The sequence below is a fragment of the Schistocerca piceifrons genome, chromosome 11 (genome assembly GCF_021461385.2).
Source record: "Schistocerca piceifrons isolate TAMUIC-IGC-003096 chromosome 11, iqSchPice1.1, whole genome shotgun sequence".
Lineage (NCBI taxonomy): Eukaryota > Metazoa > Arthropoda > Insecta > Orthoptera > Acrididae > Schistocerca > Schistocerca piceifrons.
This window is the reverse complement of record NC_060148.1, coordinates 135,320,836-135,346,863: the sequence shown is the minus strand read 5'-3', so window position 1 is coordinate 135,346,863 and position 26,028 is coordinate 135,320,836. Positions and strand designations below refer to the sequence as shown.

General features: G+C 44.0%; 1 protein-coding gene across 1 annotated transcript in view; it reads left to right on the top strand.

Annotated features, from left to right (window-relative positions):
- LOC124719802 overlaps window positions 1-26,028 on the top strand; it is a 116,021-nt gene that overhangs the window by 20,381 nt on the left and 69,612 nt on the right. The window contains exons 2-3 of the mRNA XM_047244996.1: window positions 1,622-1,794; window positions 15,043-15,170. Of these exons, the coding sequence (XP_047100952.1) occupies window positions 1,622-1,794; window positions 15,043-15,170 (301 nt within the window). The remainder of the gene's footprint in view (window positions 1-1,621; window positions 1,795-15,042; window positions 15,171-26,028) is intronic.

The following is a 26,028-nucleotide window of genomic DNA, read 5'->3' as shown; positions in this document are numbered from 1 at the left end:
TGTCCACTCAACCTTCTTTGGCAAGATTGTTGGCAGAATGAAGGTGAGTACTTACGCCAGAAGTCTTCGTCCACCAGTGCTGATTATTTGTCAAATTTTGGAGGGTAGCGGGTTTCGAACGCAGGGCCGAGAAGGAACCAGCGTCAGTTTCGCAGTCTTCTGGCGAATTTCATCAACCTCTAGGTTCACAGGTGACCTATTTCGTGAGACCGCAGTCAATTTGTCCTCACCAGCCACCTGGGTGAGTACCATACAAACGTCTTTGTAGTAACATGTAGGTTGGCACCTTTTGCGTTGAGCCATTGGTGCAATACCGACATCTCCTTTTATCGAGCAACGTAGCAGCGAAGTATGATGTCCGCCGACTAACCATCAGTCCATCTGTCCAGGCGACGTTTGTATATCTCTTGTTTCTCCCCTAATGCCCGTTTGTCAGAAATACTTCGCCAACGTCGCGTAATTTCTAGGGTGGCATCTGACTCTTTGGTCGTTGATCTCACGTTGGCAGAAATGTAACCAATATCGACACATGCGCCGCCTGTTCTAGTTTTACCTCTATGCTGGCGTGGTCGGCCATTGCCCTGTCGTGCTCTCCACTTCGCCAGATACGTTACGCATGTGAGTTCGGTATGCTGACAGTTCCTAGGGCACTGACTGCTGATGTGCAAACTTCGCTGGTCGTTGTTCTGCTTGGAAGCATTGCCCATCTGCTCGGTCGTTGATCTGTCGAAGTGCTGACTGCCGCCGCGCAAACTCCAGTGGTCACCGGCCTCCTTGTTAGACTGCTGCCGCTTGCGAATATTGTGGCTTAACGTGTCAAAGTCTCTAAAATGTTTACTTAATGTGTAATAAGCTTTTTCGTATTTTTCTGCTGGATCTCTGCTTTGAAAAACCACAAATAACACATACTTATTACACACAAACATAAATAACAAGTAATTATTATACATAATTATTATATACCCTACAAAGGGGTTACATGTCGATTATTAATGGCACTGATACAACAGTTCCCACGTACTGGTTGCCTGTTCTATCCAGTTTTGTCACTACTAATCTCAGAATCAAAGACGACAAGGTGCTAATTTTAAGACAGAGTCCAATAATAATTCTGTACTAAACAGCGTGTTCCATGTAGACCAACTGAGTATCATTTTACAGTATGGTCTTCCTTGTCAAGATTCAACCTCATCCAAATGGCACAAAGGAGACATGGCTCCGTCTTGAAGAAGTGGGTTTAGTAGTGGAAGTGCTGCATGTGATATAATGCGAAAGAGCAGACGGAGAGACATGTTGTGGAAGAGTGGTCACTCCATGATTCTGAAGGTGGTCTGCCGTGCTTGTCGTGTCATAATTCTGGCTGCATTTGTATGTGAATGCTTGTATGTCATCAGCAACGATCAGTTTACTAGAATATGTTAGCAGACTCGCATACCAGTCTAATTCATTCCAGTATACCTGTCTGACACTTTGATTCGACGCTAATGAGTTGGGGACATCTATCACTGAGAAACGTAAAACATGGAGAAAGGGAATGTTTAGTTTAGTATTCACTGTTCTATTCTGCAAAATACAGTCAAGCTTCAGAATATCACCGGCTGACTCCATTTTATTTTGAAAGGTTGAACGACATGGATTGGAGCATGACAGTGCTGCAGACGGATGATCTGAGGCATCATGTCGTGTCCCAGTCGTGGCACGCTGTTCGGCGCACTGCAAGAGCCGTGTTCGCCAGGGAAAAATGTGAGGACCACCATCGACCTGATTTTAACCGGAGGGACTTGAACAAAACTGGTGAGTATCTTATTTGGAAGTACGTCATTTTTAAATAAAGTGTGATGTGCTCAGTAATGTATTCTATAAAGAAATCTCATCTAAGTTTCTAAACACATGATGACGGAGTTGCACCAGAGCTGAAAACTGTGTCCTAATTAAAGTATATAGAAATAAAAACATTAGAATTAAATAATAACCACGCTGGAGAAAATAAACAGTTATCCACTGACAACCAACTGCATCTAACAAGGAAAGATCACCACCCTGGCCTCATATAAAAAAAAACCACACTTGCAAGATGCCAGCCCCAGCACAATAGACACTATGAGTCACAAGAAAGGGTAGAGCCGGTGACCTTAGAAATAGTTTAAAGTGGATTACAAGCAGTAGCGGGTTTTGGCACATTTTGTTCATTCATTTGCTTCTTTATGCGTTTATTTCACCTAGTAAATTTAAGGCATTCGTGCTCTCTCTTACGAATAACTTGACATCTTAGTGAGTCAACAATACAACATGTGAAGTACACGAGCATCACACAGTAGTGATAATTATACTACTACTACTACTACTACTGCTACTTCTACTGCTACTATTACTGCTAATAACGTTTCTATTGATGGGACATGCATAACTGTTGCTATTCAGCACCAGTGATAAAATCAACTGCAGTTGTACACTTTTGCAACTGTGGCAGATTTTGTCATTGATGACGGGAATTAATGTACGGATTTTCATAAATTCCATATATTATGCTTTATATCAGAATACATATACTACAAAAATTCTAGCTCTGCATCTTTAATTTGACATAGATGTAAAACAGTACAAAACATCGATTTTTGGAGCAACTGTTTCAAACTGTGGCTGCATTACTTTTACATGATTCTTCATCTTTCCATTAAAAAATTTCATAATGACAAAAATTTTGTGTACTGCAACTCATAACATTATGGCTGCAGCACAAACAAGCATGTTCGCAAACCAGGTTTGGCCTTGGAGCAGAGTGAAGGGAGGGAAGTCCATCTCTTTCTCTCTCTTTCCCTCCCTCCCTCTCTCTCTCACTCACTCTCTCTCTCTCTCTCTCTCTCTCTCTCTCTCTCTCTCTCTCTCTGTCGCTCTTTGCTTTAACTCGCAACCATCGCTACCTATCGAACATTCTTGCTTCTCCACAAGAGGTATGCTCAGAAGAGGATCGAGACACAGGAAAGCTCCGGGTGAGGTTACGTCCTGGTCAGACAGATTGGACTCTGAGGCATTCCCAAGGCCAGATGTCAATTCAATAGCGATGAAGAATGGACTGAAGTTCAAGAGGATGGTCTGGAAGCATAAATGAGGAAAGAACTGGGCACTGAAGAGCAGAGCAATCATGAAATGCATCTGAATTTCTCTTAGGCTGTATATACTACGTTGATAAATACCACATAGACATCTAATACGAACAGGATTAGACATCTATTAAAAGGGCACCACAGAAGTAGGATAAACATTGACATAAACGAGTTAACGGAAAAGAATACTTGGGAAAACAGAAAAAAAACACTTTAGCTGAAGTGTCAAGAAGAAATGACAATGGCAATGGAAGATTCTGGAGATGCCACATTAGAGTCGTAGCTTAACACAACTCTCGAAACTAGAATGATAGGTAACTTCACAGATCATGAAATCAATGCGAAAGTGTCAACCAAGAACTATTCAAGCTGGTGTCTAGAATATATGGGAATAGGAGTATATGGTTAGAAACAATTCTGAACACATGACCTGATACTTGCGAGGCCTTTCACACAATCAGCACAACACCTCAAGTAGTGTAACAACAGTTGTGCCACCCGACTGACGTCATCCAAGTTGGGGCTGTGGCCTCAGCTGATGACACAAGTACCGTTATTCAAGATGGAGACCGTAACGTCAGCTGATGACGCGAGTACTGTTATCCAGGTGGCGGCCGTGACATCAGCTAATGACGAGAGTACCGTTATTCAAGGTGGCAGCTTTTGGAGGGAGTGCCACGCCCCATCGTGGGAAATTTGAATTTTGGCAGGAAATTGAATTATGCATTTCTACAAGTCACCAGCCCCATTTCCAACTTTTTTGCATGATGGCCCATCATTCACTTGGAAAACGGGTGGGAATTTCGAATTTTAGAGGGAATTTTGCTCGAACAACTTACTCCTGCAGCTGAGGGAAGTTATTAAGGTGTTGCCCCCACTAGAGGCTGCTCATTATGTCATTCCATTCCAATATAATTTCTTTAAATTTGTTAAAATTTTTAGAATTTGTTGAAATTTGTTTAAATTTATTATCTACCTACAACATTATTATCTTAGTTTGGTGTTAACACCACAACAGGCTGAGATATCAGTGCTTGTTGAGCTGTTGGTATCTAAAGACGAATGGTTCAAATGGCTCTGAGCACTATGGGACTTAACTTCTGAGGTGATCAGTCCCTTATACCTAGAACTACTTAAACCTAACTAACCTAAGGACATCACACACATCCATGCCTGAGGCAGGATTCGAACCTGGTACCATAACTGTCACGCGGTTCCAGACTGTAGCCCCTAGAACCGCTTGGCCACCCCGGCTGGCAATGCCAGACAGGGAGAGTTTTAATAGCTGCATTCCATGCACTCATTCAGCTGAGAAGTGCGTCCACGGGTCACTGCATGAAGAAAGGAAGTGAGCATTAATGCTTGAACATATGAAGAGGAAGAATATGGTCCTGCAAATAAATGCATTGCGTTAAAGCTGCATTACACAATGCATGGAAACATCTGCCTCCACTGGAATTGTCCGTCATTTCTAAGACCTACGTATAAGCTCCCACCACACAATAGACGACTGCCTTCGATCCACAGACCAAAGTGCTAACCTACATCGCCACTAGAGGACGCCGTGGCAAGTCACGTGATCGTGCAGTTCAGTCCATAACAGCACAATATCATGATAACGTCATGTGTTTTTGTTAGCTGCACGAGTGCCCCCCCCCCCCCCAACGCGGTCTGGTGGGGTAAATTGGCGGGGGGGGGGGGAGGGAGGAAAGGATACAGCCTGCTCTGGGCAGCCGGAGAGAGGAAGGAGTGTAGTAGTTTATTTATTTTTGGAACAGTTTATTTAGCGACGGACTTCACCTAGTTTATTTATTACACTGATACAAAACACTCACGCTGACATACTAGGGTTCACTATATACAGTTTACAGACCTGGAAACTACTCATAAATAACGCAGTACACTGATGTACAGAGAAAGACAACCATTAAACTACCCAAATTATCCAGCAAACAGCATTCAGACGTGCAAACTACTTTTTGATCACTGGAATAATGCGTGCAAACACGTTCACAATGTTTAAACACCCTAAAATAATGTAATGCACAATCACTCAGTCCACATAAAAAAACCCAATGTACCAGAGACTCGAACCCTGATTCTACTAGATGCAAAGCCTAAGAACACCCCCTAACACAAGGAAACCGTCCAGATGCGGGAGAGGAAGACTAGGTTAGTGTACTTTATTTATTTTGGTCGGGAAACGGTTGCAAATATCGATCCTAAATACATAATTAATCACAAAGATCGGTCAGAGGTACACAACTATATGCAAAGCGCTGCACAAGGACTCCTTAAAATGGCAAAACTAACGAACGATACCATATAACTGGTGTTATAGTGCTTGGAAAAAATTTCACGATACCACTCGAAACTGACGCAAATATCGATCCTAATTGAGTAATTAATCACAAAGATCGGTCATAACTACACAACTACACTCCTGGAAATTGAAATAAGAACACCGTAAATTCATTGTTCCAGGAAGGGGAAACTTTATTGACACATTCCTGGGGTCAGATACATCACATGGTCACACTGACAGAACCACAGGCACATAGACACAGGCAACAGAGCATGCACAATGTCGGCACTAGTACAGTGTATATCCACCTTTCGCAGCAATGCAGGCTGCTATTCTCCCATGGAGACGATCGTAGAGATGCTGGATGTAGTCCTGTGGAACGGCTTGCCATGCCATTTCCACCTGGCGCCTCAGTTGGACCAGCGTTCGTGCTGCACGTGCAGACCGCGTGAGACGACGCTTCATCCAGTCCCAAACATGCTCAATGGGGGACAGATCCGGAGATCTTGCTGGCCAGGGTAGTTGACTTACACCTTCTAGAACACGTTGGGTGGCACGGGATACATGCGGACGTGCATTGTCCTGTTGGAACAGCAAGTTCCCTTGCCGGTCTTGGAATGGTAGAACGATGGGTTCGATGACGGTTTGGATGTACCGTGCAGTATTCAGTGTCCCCTCGACGATCACCAGTGGTGTACGGTCAGTGTAGGAGATCGCTCCCCACACCATGATGCCGCGTGTTGGCCCTGTGTGCCTCGGTCGTATGCAGTCCTGATTGTGGCGCTCACCTGCACGGCGCCAAACACGCATACGACCATCATTGGTATCAAGGCAGAAGCGACTCTCATCGCTGAAGACGACACGTCTCCATTCGTCCCTCCATTCACGCCTGTCGCGACACCACTGGAGGCGGGCTGCACGATGTTGGGGCGTGAGCGGAAGACGGCCTAACGGTGTGCGGGACCGTAGCCCAGCTTCATGGAGACGGTTGCGAATGGTCCTCGCCGATACCCCAGGAGCAACAGTGTCCCTAATTTGCTGGGAAGTGGCGGTGCGGTCCCCTACGGCACTGCGTAGGATCCTACGGACTTGGCGTGCATCCGTGCGTCGCTGCGGTCCGGTCCCAGGTCGACGGGCACGTGCACCTTCCGCCGACCACTGGCGACAACATCGATGTACTGTGGAGACCTCACGCCCCACGTGTTGAGCAATTCGGCGGTACGTCCACCCGGCCTCCCGCATGCCCACTATACGCCCTCGCTCAAAGTCCGTCAACTGCACATACGGTTCACGTCCACGCTGTCGCGGCATGCTACCAGTGTTAAAGACTGCGATGGAGCTCCGTATGCCACGGCAAACTGGCTGACACTGACGGCGGCGGTGCACAAATGCTGCGCAGCTAGCGCCATTCGACGGCCAACACCGCGGTTCCTGGTGTGTCCGCTGTGCCGTGCGTGTGATCATTGCTTGTACAGCCCTCTCGCAGTGTCCGGAGCAAGTATGGTGGGTCTGACACACCGGTGTCAATGTGTTCTTTTTTCCATTTCCAGGAGTGTATATGCATTGCGCTACCCAAGGACGGAAATACTCCCCAATACCTGTATATTTAATAGGATCATCACATTTGCTCAATGCCGACACGGATGCGATATTTGTTGTTTGATATATGGGAGGAGAGGGATGTGGTAAAAATCATGGCGAGTTCTTTGTGAGATGAAGTTAGTGGAGCTTTCATAGTTCGTAATTTTTCTCTATTGGATGGTACACAATAACGAAGATAGCATGTTGGGGCGATAGATGCGAATGGGCTCTGAGGGAAGAGGATCTGCAGGACTAGTATGTAGTTTGGAAATGCACCACAGTGCAATAGCAAAAATCCTCGTCCCTTTCGCTGTTTCCGTTTCCATCGAATGTTCAAAACACAGTCCTGTCGCAGTAATACAGCTTAGCCTGCTTCTACATGAGTTCCAGAAGGTGGTAGATATAGTTTCCTCTGACATCCACTCAGATCCGACTTAAATTATAATGATCACATGCGTAAAGCTGCAGAAATGGCAGCAGTTGAAAAACGCATAAAGAGTACCTAAAACGACATTGGAATTTTACTGTAGCAGATAGGTTCGAGAAGAGTGACTCGTTTCGAGATATGAGTGTGCCCGAAATATCATTCACTAGTGGCTCTAATCATTAAAGGACTTTTCCATAGGATCCAACACAGGTATGTGCTTGAATGGGGAGACTGGATTCCAAATCCCAGACACGATTTCCTGTAGATAGCGTAGCACTAGAGATCTGCGAAGCTAGTGTACATTTCTTCCGACCTCAATCAGCACACCATCTACTGTTCGTGATCATTCTCAGTCAACCATCGCCTATAACCCAGTCGATATATCACCGATCCCCTGGCAAGGTATCGAGATAGAACGCATTACAAATACTGAAGAAATATCTAGCGGCCGTGGCGTGAGGGAGTTGCAAATACTCGTTTCATACGACGTTCCTTAGCCGCATCGCTTCCTAAATTCGGTAATTTTATTATGAGGTTGCACCATCGGCGATGTGTAACCACACTGTTGGTCTGATACTACCCACTATATTCAGTGTCACAGTATTTGTCTGGAAAAAAAACCACTTCATTCGGAGGTAATGCCATACCTCGATTTATAAAGCCGGTATAGCTTTTAACGTGGATACTTGCATGCACCTGTTGAACCAAGACCGCTTATGAGATGGTAATATGGTTCTTTTTTTTTACATTTGACGATTTGTAAGACGATTACGCCTCTCTTTATAAGACACAGTGGTAGCACTTGCAAGAAAAACTTATGAGATATGTCCACCCAGCGTTGATTTTTCGGTCAGTATTATTTCATATCGCCAGCAATCAGTTTTTGACGAAGTATTATACGTAGTAGTAGGGGACGTGTAATAGGTTCGCCATGACCATCAGGTTTATAAAGTATGCGTTTGTGTTTCGATATGTGCAAAGGAAATGACTATGTCCAGTCATAAGGAAGGTATGGATTTGACGTGGAATACTGTGATAGCAAAGGAAAGAGTATGTCAAGTCATAAGAATGATAGAGATATTCCTATTTCCAGAGCCACAGCCGTCAACAGCTTGTATTTCTGATACTTCACTCATTGTCGAATGTTACTTAAGTGAAACCGCAATCGTAACGTTTAATTGTAAGTATAGTGATCAAATATAAATGTGACCGATTTCGTGGGATGTTTCTGCCTATGCGTGCTTGGCGTGGCGGCGGCGGTGGCTTGTGGTGGGAATGATTCACGTTTCCCACTAACGGCATAAGCCTTCAGAATGGAGAGGCCTGTTACGATGCGGGGATTTAGTTGACTGAACCGTGTCATCCTCTAGACGGCCGAATAGCGGACTGATACTTACTATATGTTGGACAGATTTCGTGACCGTGTAGAAATTTGAGAAGATTCAGTATGGACATGTGTTTGCACTTGAGAATTATTCCTTCCCATGTAAACTGTCCGATTGACTGCTTCCTCACATTTCCCATCTTTATTTGGTTGAGAGAAGAAGGACTGTGGTGTGTGTTGAGCGAAAAACAGGTGGATGACGCGTTTGCTGATTTTCTGGACATGAGAAACACCTTAGTTGACTTTGTAAATTAGAAGGATGATTTGGAATCTGTTATCACCGACATCGCTACTCGTGAGTGGAAATAACAGTTTTCTCTATTTTTTTCACGTTTTCACGCAAAGGTCTTTGCAGAAGGGATACGTTTCTGAGTCAAGTGTAAGAAAACTATACCGATTTTGCCCATAAAACTACATGAAAATGGCATTTGTCCACTTTCGTGTTTTATTTCCCTTTTGGTAATAGTTGCTTTATTATAGGAGTCGTGTTAATATTAGATAATCCATCGCAGAATGGCGGGTGAGTTCTCTACGACACTGTGGCTCTCGTCCGGTCCCTGCTGGAGCGTTCTCCGTGACGTTAAACAAAAGTGTTTCCCATCCCAGAACGAGAGGCGTTGGGGACCTGTCTAGTCTGTGACAGTGGCGCCTCCTAGGCGCCACTATACCTTACACAACAAAGATGCGTTTGGGAGAGCCGCCCTTTTATCTTCTACCTGCTTTTGTGTTGGCGAAGGGCGATCGCATCAAGGCGGGCAGCTGCCACCACATGTCGCGAGGCTGTTGGTGTAGAAGCTCCCTTAGCCCTTCCATCCCGTAACTAGATTTTCGGCAGTTTGTGATTGTACATTGAGGAGAACGCAAGTTCAACTGCGTTCCTTTAGGACAACGATTTTACCCACTACATGTGATGCATTATGACCCATTCAGTACGAGTGCTAATTCGTTTCCCAAAAATTACGAAGTGTATTTACAACTGTGACGCATTTTTTCCATCAGCTGTGATAGCGTGTATTGGCTTCGGCTAGCTGTGCTGTAGGGTGATTTGTAGTAGGCGTATTTAGTGAACTCTGTCGTCAAACAACGTCAGATGCTGAATGCTTGCAGGTAATACAGTTTCTATAGGCTCTTCTCTGTCCAACACCAGCATGTAGTCAGTTGAACATAATTCAGACCACAAAGAATTAAGATAGTACCTTACACTCCAGCCTTTTCCCCCCTAGCTTGTAGGTGTAGGGTAGAGTTTGAGAGTTTCCGTCGGTGGTTCCGAGTGGTACTAAGAAGTTTTTACCCAGCAGGATAAACCGGGTGTATGGTACGGTCAGTTTCTCCGCTTTATTACGGTATTAGCGGTCCTTGAATCGCTGTGTAATTAGGACCGATCTTTGTGATTAATTACGCAATTAGAATAAACATTTGCGTCAGTTTTGATTGGTATTGCGAAATTCTTTCCCAGGAGGATAACAGAAGTTGTATGGTATAGTCAGTTCTTGTGGAGTATTGCCATCCTTGTGTAGTGCTATGCATATAGTTGTCTAATTAGGTCCGATCTTTCTGATTAATTACATAATTAACACTGATATTTGGGTAAGTTTCGAGTGGTATTGTGAAATTTTTCCCAGCAGGATACCACCAGTCGTATGGTATCTTTAGTTTTTGAGATTTTAAGCCGCCCTTGTGCAGCGCTAGGCATATAGTTGTGCAATTGGAACCGATCCTTTGTGATTAATTACGTAACTAAGACCGATATTTGTATCAGTAAAGTACGCTAACCTAACCTTCCTCTTCCTCATTTGGACTGTTTCCATGTGTTAGGGGCTTCTTTTCATCCAGTAGAATCAGGGTTCGAGTCGCTGTTACGTTGGGTTTTTTATGTGGAATGAGTGTTTGTGCACTGCATTATTTTTGCGTGGTTAAGTGTTGTGAGCGTGTTTGCATGCACTATTTCGGTGATCAAGGAGTAGTTTGCATGTCTGAATGCTGTGTACGGCCTTATTTGGGTAACTTATAAGTTGTGAGTCTCTGTACATCAGTGTACAGCATTATTTACGAGTACTTCCAGGTCTGTAAACTGTATTTTTTACCCCAAACACGTCAGCATGAGTGCTTTGTATCAGCGTAATAAATATACTAGGTGAAATGCATCTCTAAATAAATTGTTCCAAAAATAAATGAAGTACACTCCTTCTTCTCTCTAGCAGCCCAGAACAGGCTGATTCCTTTTCCTGCCAATTTCCCCCTCCAGACTGCCAGAGGAGGGGCTGGGGGGGGGGAGGGGCGTCAGGAGGCTGGGGCACACGTGCAGCTGAGAAAAACACGTGACGTCATCATGATGTTGTGCTCCTATGGACTGAACTGCACGATCACGTGACCTATTGCGGTGCCCTCTAAGAGTGAACTCGTGAACTGGGTCAGTTCTTTGGTCTGGTGCATCTCTTGTATGGTGGGAGCTTATTCATGGGTTATAGAAATGACAGACAATTCCAGCAGAGGCAGATGTTCCCATGCTTGCATGCATTGTGTAATGCATCTTTAATACAAAGCATTTATTTGCAGGACCGTATTCTTCCTTTTCAAATGTTCAAGCATTAATGCCCACTTCCATTCTTCACACTCCTCGGTTCAATGAGTGCATTTAAGACAGATGTTAAAACTCACCCTGTGTGGCACCAGCATTTCCTGAAGCTCCTTCCACACCAAGAGCTCAACACGTACTGATAACTCAGCCTTTTGTGGTGAGCCAATAATACTGAGGGTAGATAATAAATTTAATTTCAACAAATTTATAAAAATTCAAACAAATTTAAACAAATTAGATTCGAATTGAATGACATAATGAGCAGCCCTGAGTGGGGGCAACACCATACTTACTCCACTCAGCTGTAGCAGTAAGTTCTTAGAACAAAATTGACTCCAAAATTCGAAATTCCCGCCTATCTTCCAAGAGGATGATGCACCATCTTGCAAGAAAGTTGGATAATGGGGTGGGTGACCCGTACAAGCACATAATTCAATTTGCTGCAAAAACTTAAACTTCCCACGAGGGGGGCGTGGCACTTTCCCGTCAAAAGCCGCCATCTTTGGTACTTCCTTCATCAGCTGACGTCATGGCCGCCACCTTGGATAACGGTATTCGCGTCATCCGCTGACATCAAGGCTGCCATCTTGGATACTGGTACACGTGTCATAAGCTGACGTCACGGTCGCGATCTTGGATGACGTCAGTGGGGTTGCACCGCTCTTGTCACACCATTAGCTCATCTGTGGAATTCGTCGCCATGGGTAATACATAAAGAGGAATGGAGAAGGAAATAGAGGGTATGATAAATGACGATCAGTTTGGGTGTGTGAAGGTAATAGCACAAGAGAGAGGCACATCTATTGTAGTAATTGATGAGGAAAGCAAAACTGTGAAAATAAAATGGACATACTCATAGGACCTGTAGACCTAGAAAAAGCATCCGGAAACGTAAAATTGTGCAAGGTGTTCCTAATTCTGACGGAAGTAAGAATTCGATTCAGCGAAAGACGAGTAATATACATTAGATACGCGAACCAAGAGGCAACTAAAAGAACGCAAGACTAAGAACAAAATGTTGTCCCACCTTCTTACCAACAGGTTCTGTATGTTGCATTTCTCACCGATTCTGCTGAGAACCTCATCATTTCTTGTATAATCAGTCCATATAAGTTTCAGCATTCTTCTGTAGCATCCCATCTCAAACTCTTCGATTCTCTTCTGTTCCAGTTTTCCTACAGTCCATGTTTCTCTTTCGTACAACCCTGCACTCCAAACGTACATCCTCAGTTACTCGTCCTCAAACTAAGATCAACATATGTTTTTAGTTGGCTTATTTTGGCCAGGAACTTCCTCTTTGAATGTTCTTGTCTACTTTTTATGTCTTCTTTAATTTGTCCATTATGAGTTACTTTGTTCCTAAGGTAGCAGAAGTCTTTCAGTTCGTCTAGACCTTTGTCTACAATTTTGATGTTAAGCTTAACACTAATTTCATTTCTGCTACACTTAATTAATTTAGTCTTTCTTTGGCTTAATCTCAGCTCATAGAGTGTGCTCATTAGAACGCATGTATAATTCTTGTCAGCAAGTTGAGTGTGAGAATTCTTAAGCTAATCGTACGGATGTTCTCACGTGTCAGTGGTAACCACAGATCTCGTCCTAAATTCCATCAGTCTGTCTGTGATGGCTGGTGATTTTCTCACCACTCTGTTGTCTCCACCCCTACCTGCCGCTACACTTTCTGCAGTCGTTGCCCTGCAGCCAAATGTCAGTGTGATGTGTCGGTACGTTGCTCTCTGTTCCTTATGCCAAAGATTCGTTTCTTTACAAAGTTAGAAAGATGCCAGAAACTGAACGTGCATGTTCTTTGGACTTTTTATGCCCCTGAATAATTCCATTAGCATTAGAAACACGCAATAACCGTCGTGTACACACATAATTCTCCATCGGTAGGTGTATCCTCTCTGTACTGAAAATAAGCTCGCATAAGGACTAAATTCGAAAAAAATCGCAGCGCGATAAAAGTAAGGCCGCATGATTTTAATTAAAAGAGAAAATAGCTGCTATTAATTGTAAAAATTATTTATTTTCACGGCTGTAGTTTCGATCTTTCACCCGTTATCAAGTGGTATACAGTAAAAGCCGAAAAATAAAGGACAGAGGGCATGTATAGAATGGGACTATCATTTCATGCATACGGCAGTTACATTACAAAAGTGCTAAAAACAACTCATTACTTACATTACGCCTCAGTAGATATCAAAATTTACGAACCTTCTGATATGTATATACGTCATCGTTGTATCTGTATGTTGAGTCTTCTAACTCTAAGAGTGCATCAGCATTAAATGAGAGTAAGGATCATAGTAATGGCATAAGGTAGATTTATTGTTACCGATGTTAACATCATAACATGAATCTCATCAAATCACTGTTCATGTACACTGTTTACACGGCAACGGTGGCAGTTGCGGGGGGGGGGGGGGGGGGAATATATTTACAAATAGTAGTACATCCCACAGTAAAGGCCTTATATCAGAATATCTTAATATCACATTTACATTCGTTAACAGAACATGGCATTTTATATTACGATACCATCATATGACATAATGGAATAAGATATGAAATTTGTTAATTATGATAGGGTGTAATAGCTCATACGGTATCCACCCTCAAAGACTTACAGTAGCTTGGATGCTCACAAAACATGGCAGTAATAATCATATATATATATCATTTACGTATGTATTCATTGTAGCAGATTAACATCACAAAGACATAAATCGCATTCACAGCACTGTCGTACATGAATTGATCTTAATGACAAAAAAAGTACAATAAACTAAGATAAAAATGTGTGATGGGATACTTCGTACAAATTACTGAACATTATGTGTACCACCACCTAATTGTAAAATGTGCTATTAATATGTAAGGCGCCATATCAGTACAAATGTGGTCATAGATTTCCATGGTCTTTAGAACATTAGGAGGAGAATGGCTTCTTCAGCTGCACTTGCAAAACACTTCATACAGTTTTTTTGCTATATTACTAAAATATGTTACTTATTTTAAAATAAAGGTATCCTAAATATAAAAACGTGGATGAGTGGATATGATTCTTCTCGCTTCCATACAAATTATACAACTAATTTGAAACGTCATAAGGACTACTCATATTATTAAGCCAGCATAGCCATGACTCTGTACTAATCATTCCATACTATGATTATCAGTAACTCATAGTCAAATGGGCCACCTACACATACTCATTTATGTTACCTTCTAGTATTAGCAAATAAAGCTGATCGGAAATTACTTCAAGATCTCTTACATCTTAAATCTGTCTTATTGCTGAGCAAGTGGTGTGGGTGATTTTTGAAGTAATTTAATATTTCCATTTCTTCAGGTAGGTTGATACTTCAACCGTTAGACAATGTTTGAAGAATTTTCATGACTGAGTCCACGTTAGGTGATGGTACTCGTCTCTCTCTGCCTGATGTGCTCTTTAAATTTGTCGCTGGCATATGAGCTTTGTAACGTCCGGTCAAGGTGTCCACACTGCAAGTCTTACGATTACTGATATTGTATATTGATCTAGTTTCAAAAGGTAAATGCTACCTGCATACACTCTGTGGGGGCAGAAAGTGAAAGCTGTGCTTCTACAGTAATCTGATCCACTGGCTTGTTTACCAGTCCGTCGTCTCCCGTCTTGTGCAGAGCTGCAGGCCCAGGCGGCTGTTTTCCGGGAACGACTCTCCAGCTACTGGCGGGACTTGGCGCAGCTGCTCTCACTCATGGCGACGCACGCCTCGCAGCTGTTGGTTCCCCTCGCATTCGAAAGTATGGTAAGTGGAGTTTTTTCCTCCTCTTATAAACTATATTGTATGTACAGGGGGTGAGAAAATGGCACACAGAACCTGGTCAGTTCTTGGAGTGTGTTTCCCAGTTTACCTGTTTCACACTGTAGCCATCTTTGGTTCTCCTGTTCTCTCTGAACCGACCTCTACTTCTGTGAGCCTTGTGGGGCTATGATACGGGGAGGCTAAGCTCGGAATGGTTAAAGGTAGGGAAGAAAATCGTCTGTAACATTCTTTATTCGTACTTGCTCGCTACTTCCCTAACAGATTTAAGCTTTACAAGCCTAAGCCTGTTAACTTCATATTTAGTGGAGACTGGTCTAGAGCCACGACACGATTCTTTGCTTCTTCTGAATCGGTAGTCCTAATGGAAGATAGGGGTCGGAGATTACGTAGCCAGGCAATTGCAGTGTCTGGTAAGGTAACAGATAAAGTTTTACACACTGATATGGATACTGCCATGGACAATATCATAAGGATACTATGCCAAGAGTCAACAGCAGGTGATTTTATCGGAAGACCCTGAGCAGAAAATGGAAGAACATTAGTTTATTATTCTATAAACGCTAGAACATAACTATATCTTTGTCATGGCACTGATACAACTCATACATCAAAGTGCATTTATTTCAGAGGAGTCAAGGTTCTCTAATGTTGGTTCAGTACTGTTACAACTGGCATTCATAAGAATTGCGTGTATATATATATCAAATAAGTTATATACTTCAATACAATTGCCCACACTCTTCCCACCTAAACTTTCACATGTCCATTTCCTGCGACTCCATGAAGATGTTCAGTAGCTGATTCTTGTGACTCGGCAATGCTCCAGCCAGCACAGCCAGAAAGGATGCGCTACAATAACCGAAAATGGAAGTTGAGGTCCATCAGTTAGCGCGTGTTACGTCAACGGGTGTCTCTCTATTGTGAAAACAACTCAAAGTTTTTACTTTCCATTTTTTCTCATATTTATGATATATCAAACTATTTTGTTGCTACGTAATTTATTCATATTTCTTGCAATATACACATTCTTTTATGAATAAAGTGATTTTCTTAATTTACAATACATAAAAAACGCTTAATACTGGTAGAGACAGAAGCTTTCAGTGTATACGTACTTAGTATCAGAAATAATGGCAGCGCAAAAACAATACACACACACACACACAACAAATATATAGTGTACTTTGCTTACAGGGATTCATATTGTACATGTTCCACACAAATTACTACACGCACACAAAACTGTGACAAACGGTTCATCAAACTGTTCCACATATACTCACTCGCACACCACAACGGTTTACTAATAAATAAAAGCACTCAGTCGCTGCAGTGAATAGTCTAGGTGCAGAAGGGTTCCAAACCATCCCTACAGGTGAACCACTTGTGATAGGAGAGCGCTGCTTCCAGCTGTAATTTCAGTACATACCTCATTATACACCTCGATCGAAAGATTACCTCATCAGCAATTATGGTGCAGCACCAACGCCCCAATGCTGTCGAGTAAGCACCTCCTGTAGTCCCTGATCACGAAAGCCTTTGAGGCTGTGCAAATCGCTGTGCTCGTCATGCATTCTGGTGTGATCTCTAGGACACATCCCTCAACAGCATCAGGAGCCACGTGTTTGATCTTTTCCTTTATTCTTGCGATTTCGCCTTTGGACATCCATCAGAACCCACCAAATTATAGAATTTGTGGTCCGGTTGGCCTCTAGGGCCTGTTTACATCCAGGTAAAGGATGTAACTGAAATCGTTAGGCAGCCTGTACTCCTCGCTCATTTGCAAGTTATTCGCCTTGGCATACCTATGCACACATTGTCAAAGTTGCATGTTGCAAGAAGACAAGCATGTCAACGTTGGTCCAGAATTCGATGCTGGCATGTGTATTTCTTAACATGGCATCCCACGAAAGCTTAGGCATGCACCATAGAACTTCTTGAATGTCGGCGGGCAGATGTACATTGGTGTTCATCATCTTACATGTTCCCATAAGACAGAGATGCCGAACTCCTACATTTCCCAAGTGCTCGTTCTCTACATTCATTATGGAAGTGCCTCTTAGTTTACTGGAGAATCCCGATATTTGTATGGAAAGACCTCTCCTTCGTCATAAGCTGAAACCTTAAATCATCGAGATATGTGGCTCTCTTTGCTACGAATATCTTCAGGAGGCGTTGGTTCAACAATTTTCTAAGAAGACGTGAGCATGAAGCATTGAGAATTCAGGAAGTGGAGCATTATTCTTCATGTGATTCTCTTTGAAAAGACATGTATTTCTCAATGGTGTCAGGAATTACACTCCTCTTATCATCCTACAACCCAGACTCCTCAAAGTAGTGAACTAGAAAGTGGGAATCATACTCACTTAAACCGTTTAAAAGACGAGTATGTACTGTGGCAGTTAGTAATTAAAGTTATAAGGCTTGTGAGGTGCATTGTGGAACTTGCCGTTACGTGACAATGGTCTCTAGAGGGAGCTTCCTCATCTCTATCCAGCGGCGGTCTCCAGATATAACGATCAGCTGCCTGCCTGTACAATGCATCGTTCTCCATCAAGTTGATCATAGGGACACTCTCACTATAAATGCCATAAACATCCCATGCAAGATTTTCCAGCTCAGTGAGCAGCCATCTCGCAGTATTCCCTCGACATAAGATTTTAATTTCTTGTCATTATACTTGCGCACAACCTGACAGGCAGCCACATGTCGTATGCGTCATTCGGTGACACAGGCATGGGAGCAACAGGCATCACGTTCACACTGAACCACAAGAGCTAGGAGGCATCCTAAATCGACGTAAATGAGAGGCATCCTTAAACTTCGAGAACCATTTATCCTTGATAAGCATTTCCACACATAATGTTCCTGGCTCCAGCACTCAATGAGTCGTCTTTCGAGATACCTGCTCTTGCTAAATGACTTGAGACAACAACAGCAAAATTATATTTCAACTTTTTTTTCTCATTTGAGAAGAAAGTAGGTTGGACATACTTTTCATTCAAACATATTGTTATTTATCGTCTTCAGAAATTAACAGCAGATCTACACTTTTCTGACGTTTACTGTCTAATATGGACAAGAAGAGGGGACCAACTACACTCCTGGAAATGGAAAAAAGAACACATTGACACCGGTGTGTCAGACCCACCATACTTGCTCCGGACACTGCGAGAGGGCTGTACAAGCAATGATCACACGCACGGCACAGCGGACACACCTGGAACCGCGGTGTTGGCCGTCGAATGGCGCTAGCTGCGCAGCATTTGTGCACCGCCGCCGTCAGTGTCAGCCAGTTTGCCGTGGCATACGCAGCTCCATCGCAGTCTTTAACACTGGTAGCATGCCGCGACAGCGTGGACGTGAACCGTATGTGCAGTTGACGGACTTTGAGCGAGGGCATATAGTGGGCATGCGGGAGGCCGGGTGGACGTACCGCCGAATTGCTCAACACGTGGGGCGTGAGGTCTCCACAGTACATCGATGTTGTCGCCAGTGGTCGGCGGAAGGTGCACGTGCCCGTCGACCTGGGACCGGACCGCAGCGACGCACGGTTGCACGCCAAGACCGTAGGATCCTACGCAGTGCCGTAGGGGACCGCACCGCCACTTCCCAGCAAATTAGGGACACTGTTGCTCCTGGGGTATCGGCGAGGACCATTCGCAACCGTCTCCATGAAGCTGGGCTACGGTCCCGCACACCGTTAGGCCGTCTTCCGCTCACGCTCCAACATCGTGCAGCCCGCCTCCAGTGGTGTCACGACAGGCGTGAATGGAGGGACGAATGGAGACGTGTCGTCTTCAGCGATGAGAGTCGCTTCTGCCTTGGTGCCAATGATGGTCGTATGCGTGTTTGGCGCCGTGCAGGTGAGCGCCACAATCAGGACTGCATACGACCGAGGCACACAGGGCCAACACCCGGCATCATGGTGTGGGGAGCGATCTCCTACACTGGCCGTACACCACTGGTGATCGTCGAGGGGACACTGAATAGTGCACGGTACATCCAAACCGTCATCGAACCCATCGTTCTACCATTCCTAGACCGGCAAGGGAACATGCTGTTCCAACAGGACAATGCACGTCCGCATGTATCCCGTGCCACCCAACGTGCTCTAGAAGGTGTAAGTCAACTACCCTGGCCAGCAAGATCTCCGGATCTGTCCCCCATTGAGCATGTTTGGGACTGGATGAAGCGTCGTCTCACGCGGTCTGCACGTCCAGCACGAACGCTGGTCCAACTGAGGCGCCAGGTGGAAATGGCATGGCAAGCCGTTCCACAGGACTACATCCAGCATCTCTACGATCGTCTCCATGGGAGAATAGCAGCCTGCATTGCTGCGAAAGGTGGATATACACTGTACTAGTGCCGACATTGTGCATGCTCTGTTGCCTGTGTCTATGTGCCTGTGGTTCTGTCAGTGTGATCATGTGATGTATCTGACCCCAGGAATGTGTCAATAAAGTTTCCCCTTCCTGGGACAATGAATTCACGGTGTTCTTATTTCAATTTCCAGGAGTGTACTTTATGCTTGACTTCTTTGTTGTTGTGAAAAAATGTGTGTCAATGTTCGTCTTCTTCTTCTTCTGGCTTACCAACATTCCGGTCATAAACGTGAATCGAATAGTTGCAGTTTTTACTGTCTTGGGAATTACGTAGAGTTCAATGGGGAATGCAGTGTCCCGGAAATTACAATGTCAGTGGACATCTGATGTTTGGTACATATCTGTATGCACTGTATTTTTAGGGTAATTTCTATCACTAGCGAGAAGCAACAATGTACAGGAATTTAAATTCCTCTCATCAAGATTCTGGACATTAATGCATGCTTTCTTATATACTTTGGATGGGAGGTGTAATCAAAATCTTATAAATATAAATGAAGGTAGATTATACAGATGATTGTCTTACTCAACGCCCTTTCCTGCATCTAAGAAAAGTGACTCAGTATGACCACTCTAGTACAGACTCGCCACGTGATGTCCCGACGGTTCTCACCCAGATTTGGACAATGCTCTTCTGCTCAACACCACGTCCTCTTTTGGGGGTGCGTAACTCCACAGCAGAGAACTGCATAGCGCATAATGACGGGATATTGTGTATCGATGACATATCTAGGCAGCCACAGAGAGGGGTGTAAGACCAACTCCTAATAACTCTGCACAGAAGAAGAAAGACACGCATTTGATAAGTATCTAATGACGCAGAGATAAAAAACTGTATTCGATCACTGATAATAATAATAAATTCTGTGTTCCTACACATAAAACTGTTGTTATGTTCATTATTGGAATACACTTCCGAGAACTCATCATCAATGGGCATGATTGTCATTAAGGGCATATCCAGCATGGGTATTAGTGGAGGTGTATGGGGTCTTGAGGGGAATGTGGCCGAGAGAATGTGGACAGACCCAAACGACAACACAGATGCAAATGCACCAGTAGCTGGTGGTTGATTCAGAACACCGATATTCTCATTGAGCACATCTACAAACGAGAGCATCTTAAAAAAAGAATCAAATAACTGAATACTGTAGAATCATGAAACTAGTACTCATGTATCTGCTCCTGAACAATCGAAGTCATTCCATGGGATCATCATCATCATCATCATCATCATCATCATCTCTATCATCATCATCCTTAACATCTTCAGGGTTCAGATCGCACAGCGAGTCATGGCTGATCACAAGTAGAAAAAAAGAAGTATAGCCCACAAAAATCACTTATAAACAAAAACTATACAGAAAATATGTATATTTACATTCATCCTCTGCCAAGTTGATCATCATAACATCACACCATCGTCAGTAAAAGTATTGCAAAAACATGCATTCTAGCACAAAGTACCACTATACAAGATGTCGGCGATGACGTAACTCAACCCCAACCTGCATTCTAGCCCAAACTAACGTCATCCAAGATGGCGGCCGTGACATTCACACCCCCAGTGACGGCATCCAAGATGGCAGCCATGACGTCACAGACACACCCCTAGTGACGTCAATCGAAATGGTGGATTTTTGCAGGAAGTTTGAATTTTGATGGGAAGAGGGTCCACTAACCTAACCTCCCCCACCCCCCCCCCCACCCCCCCGCCAGGATATAGCAGGAAGTTGAAATTCAAACATCATGATACATCACACCCCAGTTATCTCTACTGAAAAATAAAATGGCGGGAAAAAGGAATTCTCTTTGTTATTTAACCAATTTCAAGCATGTATGTTCGCCACCAGGTCTGGACCCCACTGGCTTAGTTCATTTCAGTGCCAGCAGGGGGCACTCTCCTGACGTCAGGTGAGATGCAAGTACTGTTATTCATGACGGCGGCACTCGATGTGTCCACCGCGAGCTCCAGAGCTCAACTGACTTACTTCCTATCGTCGACACCGGAGGACGCCACCGGGAAGTCGGATGATGATGCAAGATCGTCTGCTGTCTCTCGTGCACCTGCGCTAGAACTGGACACACGCCGCGCCACCGGCCCACTGGCGTCGGACCGCTTACGTCACAAACCCTCCATACATGCGCCTGACATAGTCTTCTGTAAATATGCTAACTAAAGTAACACCCACATCACGCATCTAACCTATGAACTACCTAAGTACTTATTTCCATTTAAATTTTAATCAAATCCAATAATTCAATTTACAGTTTCAATATTCAGTGAACGAATGGAAAGTTCCACATTTTCCCACTATCAGCGCAGTGCTCATTCATGACCTAGCACCTCCTACCCCTAGTATGCTGTACTCCTATTGCCAATGTGAATCTACTTCATATAGGCATGTAAACGTGTTCACTATACTTTCATCTATCTAGTTTCAACTACTTTTCAAGGTCCAGCCGCCATCTCTTCCTAGGAACCGGCGCCGAGTTTGAATTCTCGCAGTAAAGAAAGGTCACTTGCGCTTTCGATACCAACCTAAGAAAAATTTCACAAACAGCTCACCGCCACTAATTTAAGCATGCAGGTCGCAACGTCTTTGTAGGGGTTGCTGGTAAAATGACCCGGACCACACTAGGCTGATGGAGAGAGGAAGGAATGTACTTTACTTATTTGGGAGCAATTTTCTTTAGGTAAGGAGTATATGGATCACAGAACACAGACGTGCTCCACATCATACAAACCTGCAAACTACTCCTACAAAACTCATCTATAACGCTCTACACACACTCTTGCTAACTGTAAACCGTCAAAAATAACGCATTCCATGACGTACAGAGTTGCAAACCACTCGTAAATAATGCGAAGCATTTGCGTCCAGATAGCCAAACAACTCATAATTTGTCAAAATAATAATCCATCTAAAAGACTCTGCTTGCTAATGGTCGACTATCGAAATCATACACCAGCTTTTATTTATAGAGGCAGCACCACTACCAAGTGTATACACCACTGAGTACATAGTCCAAGTGACTTAGTTTATATCCATGCGAGTAGAGGACGCTGTAGTGACATCAGATGATGATGCAAGTACCGTAGTGTAAGGTGGCAACACCTAGTGCGTTCACCACGAGCTCCAGACACCAACTGTCTTAGTACATTTCGTCGCCGCCAGAGGGCGCCTCCGTGACAGTAGTAGCAGTAGTTTGCAGGTTTGTATGATGTGGGGCAAGTCTGAGCGTGTGTTCTCTGATACATATATTCCATACCTAAATAAACTGCTCCCAAATATATAAAGTACATTCCTCCCTCTCCTCTTACCAGTAACCCCTAGAAAGAGGTTGCGACCTGAAGGCTTAGGTTAGTGGCGGTGAGCTTTGATTGCCAAAATTTTCTTAGGCTGGTGTCGAAGGCGCAAGTGACCTTCCTTTACTGCGAGAATTCAAACTCGGCGCCGGTTCCTAGGAAGAGGTGGAGGTCTGAACCTGGAAAAGTAGTTGAAACTAGGTACTTGAGAGTATAGTTTTTATACCTATAAATGAAGTCGATTCACGTGGGCACTAGAATTACAGGGGTGCTAGGTCATGAATGAGCATCCCGCTGATAGTGTGAAAATGTGAAACTTCCCATTTCTTCACTGAATATTGAAATTGTAAATTGCGTTATTGAATATGATTAAAATTGAAATGGAATTAAGTACTTAGGTAGTTGATAGGTTAGATGCGCGATTTGGATGTTACTTCAGTTAGCATATTATAGAAGACTATGTCAGGCGCATGTGTGGAGGTGGCGGCCGGGGATGTGTGACGTAAGCGTTTGGACAACCTCGGGCTGGTGGCGTGTCCAGTTATAATGCAGTCGCGCGAGAGAAAGCAGACGATCTTGATCTTGCATCATCACTCGACCTTGTGGTGGCGTCCTCTGGTGTTGACGATATGAACTAAGTCAGTTGAACTCTGAAGCTCGTATAGGATACATCGACTGCAGCCATCTTGAGTAATGGTACTTGCATCATCACCTGACGTCAGGAGAGGAGCCTCTGCTGGCACTGATATGAACTAAGCCAGTTGGAGTCCTGACCCAGTGGCGAACACACATGCTTGAAATTTGTTAAATAATAAAGAGAAGTCCATTTTTCTCGCCAATATCGTACTGGAATTTGAACTTCCAGTCATTTTATGGGAGGAAAGGGGTTAGGTTAGTGGAGGTAGCCCAAGTGTCGTGTCTTCCCGCCAAAATCCACCATGTTGAATGATATATGGAGAGCGCTCTCTGGTGGCGACGATATGAACTAAGCCAGTAGGAGTCCAGACCCCGTGGCGAAAATACATGCTTGAAATTGGTTAAATAGTAAAGAGAAGTCTTATTTCCTGCCATTTTCTTTGCTCAGTAGAGATAACTGGGGTGTGACGCATTATTATGTTGGAATTTGAACTTACCACCATTTCCTAGGGTGGTAGGGAGTTAGATTAGTGGACGTACCCCAACTGACCTTCTTCCCGCCAAAATTCAAACTTCCCACCAAAATCCACCATCTTTATTGACGTCACTGGGGTGTGTTTGAGATGTCACGGACGCCATCTTGTATGACGTCACTGGGGGTGTGTCTGTGGCGTCACGGCCGCCATCTTGGAAAACGGTACTTTGTGCTAGAACGCAGGCTGGGGTTGGGTGACATCATCACTGCCATCTTGGATAACGGTACTTTGTGCTAGAAAGCAGGTTGTTCCCATACTGGTAAACAGTTACATCGTTGTTATACAACGTGTGTGGATGCTTACTGCAGTCGCCATCATCATCACGGTTACGGCATGAGCTCTTCACTCCGATATCAGTGCTGGTTGGCAGTCAGAGACAGAGTAAGACTCCAGTCGCCCCCACAGGGCTGTTTACAATACCCTTCTGCCGCGCAGCGTGCGCTGATGAGGAATTCATCAGGCTTCTTTTCTCACCACTAAAATTACTAACAGATAGCTCACTGCGACAGGTTCTAGCGTGTGATAGGCATTTGAACATGCCTGTCTCAACTTGCTACTACCCTCATTACCTACCAAGCGTGGACGCAAAGCAGCACACACGGGTTTATTTCTCGAAAGAAGAAGTTCACATTTTAAACGAGTGGGATTATGATCTGACAGAAATGCATGAAAAGGAATATGCTAACTGCAAGCAGTTTCTGATCGGCTACGTTTTGAGCGACACATTGCAGACACTTGGAAAATCATCTCGCCAGTTCTCGAAAAATGGTGTAGATGTCACGTGGTAAATAAACGTACCTGTCTAAAGAAGTGTAAAAAATGAGGTCGAGAGAATCTAAATAAGTACAAAAATTTAATGAAAATCATTTATTTGTTGCTCGGCCATTGTAATAGTATGTGCACCTATCTACAACACAATTAAACCTGTTTTTCTCTGCACCACCATACACTTGCTTGAGTTGTCGGATTGATGGACAGTTGAATGATTCCAAGTTCAGGATGGCAATATTCTTGAAAATTTCCAGTATCCATACCACCTTCTCACAACCTTTGACGTGCACGACACTCTCTCTGGCATCACAGTTTCGGAGTGATGTCAGCATAACCTCCTAGGTCATTCCTGTAATGTCCCAGCTTCTGCGATAGAGGAATCGCTTCAACCACGCTATTGTCTTCCAAGTCATGCCATATTTCATTGCTCTGAACAGCTGGAGCCAACTGCGTAGAAATCTGCTAAAACACATACACACAGTCAATGTATATAACAAAAGTGATAAACATCTTTAAACGTGAAGCTGCCATACTCGTCGTGGAGGCCTTGCACGTGAGAAACAATGTTGTACCAGGAGGCAGGCAGCTTGGACCCTGACATCATCTTGATTTATAGTCCCAGAGAATGAAGGCCAGGGTTGTAAGATCCAGCTATTGCGCTGGCCATCGGACAGGACCTGCCCTTTCCAGTCCAACAATGAGGGTGGGTGTTATTCAGGTGCTTGCAAAGCGGGCTAGAGCACTGACGTGTTGAAATCGCACAATTCTGTGGACAACAAAAGGTACATTCTCCAAGAAATGTGGTAGCGTATCTGCCAGAAACACCAGGTTCTATGGACAAATCAGATAGCGAGGCAGCAAATCAGGTCCTACGAGTGATCTTGGGTAACAACCAGAAATAACTTGACAGAGAATCTTTGCTAGTGGCCATCTTTGATGAGCAGTGTGGGGATTGTCCTCATTCCAGATTTGGCTGTTCAGCTGTTCAAAACACCAACATGGGTGATTGAGGCTTCACGTGCAAACAATACAACCAGTACGAAGTTTGACTGTACAGCACTGTGGAGGACAATTGATTGACAGAAGCAGTCCTACGGTTGAAAATACTTTCGTCTGAGTGCTGCCACACGTTCCTTATGAAAGGAATGTTATACTTTCTACACCAATAGTCTCCACTCTCTTTTCTTTGCATTTCACAGGTA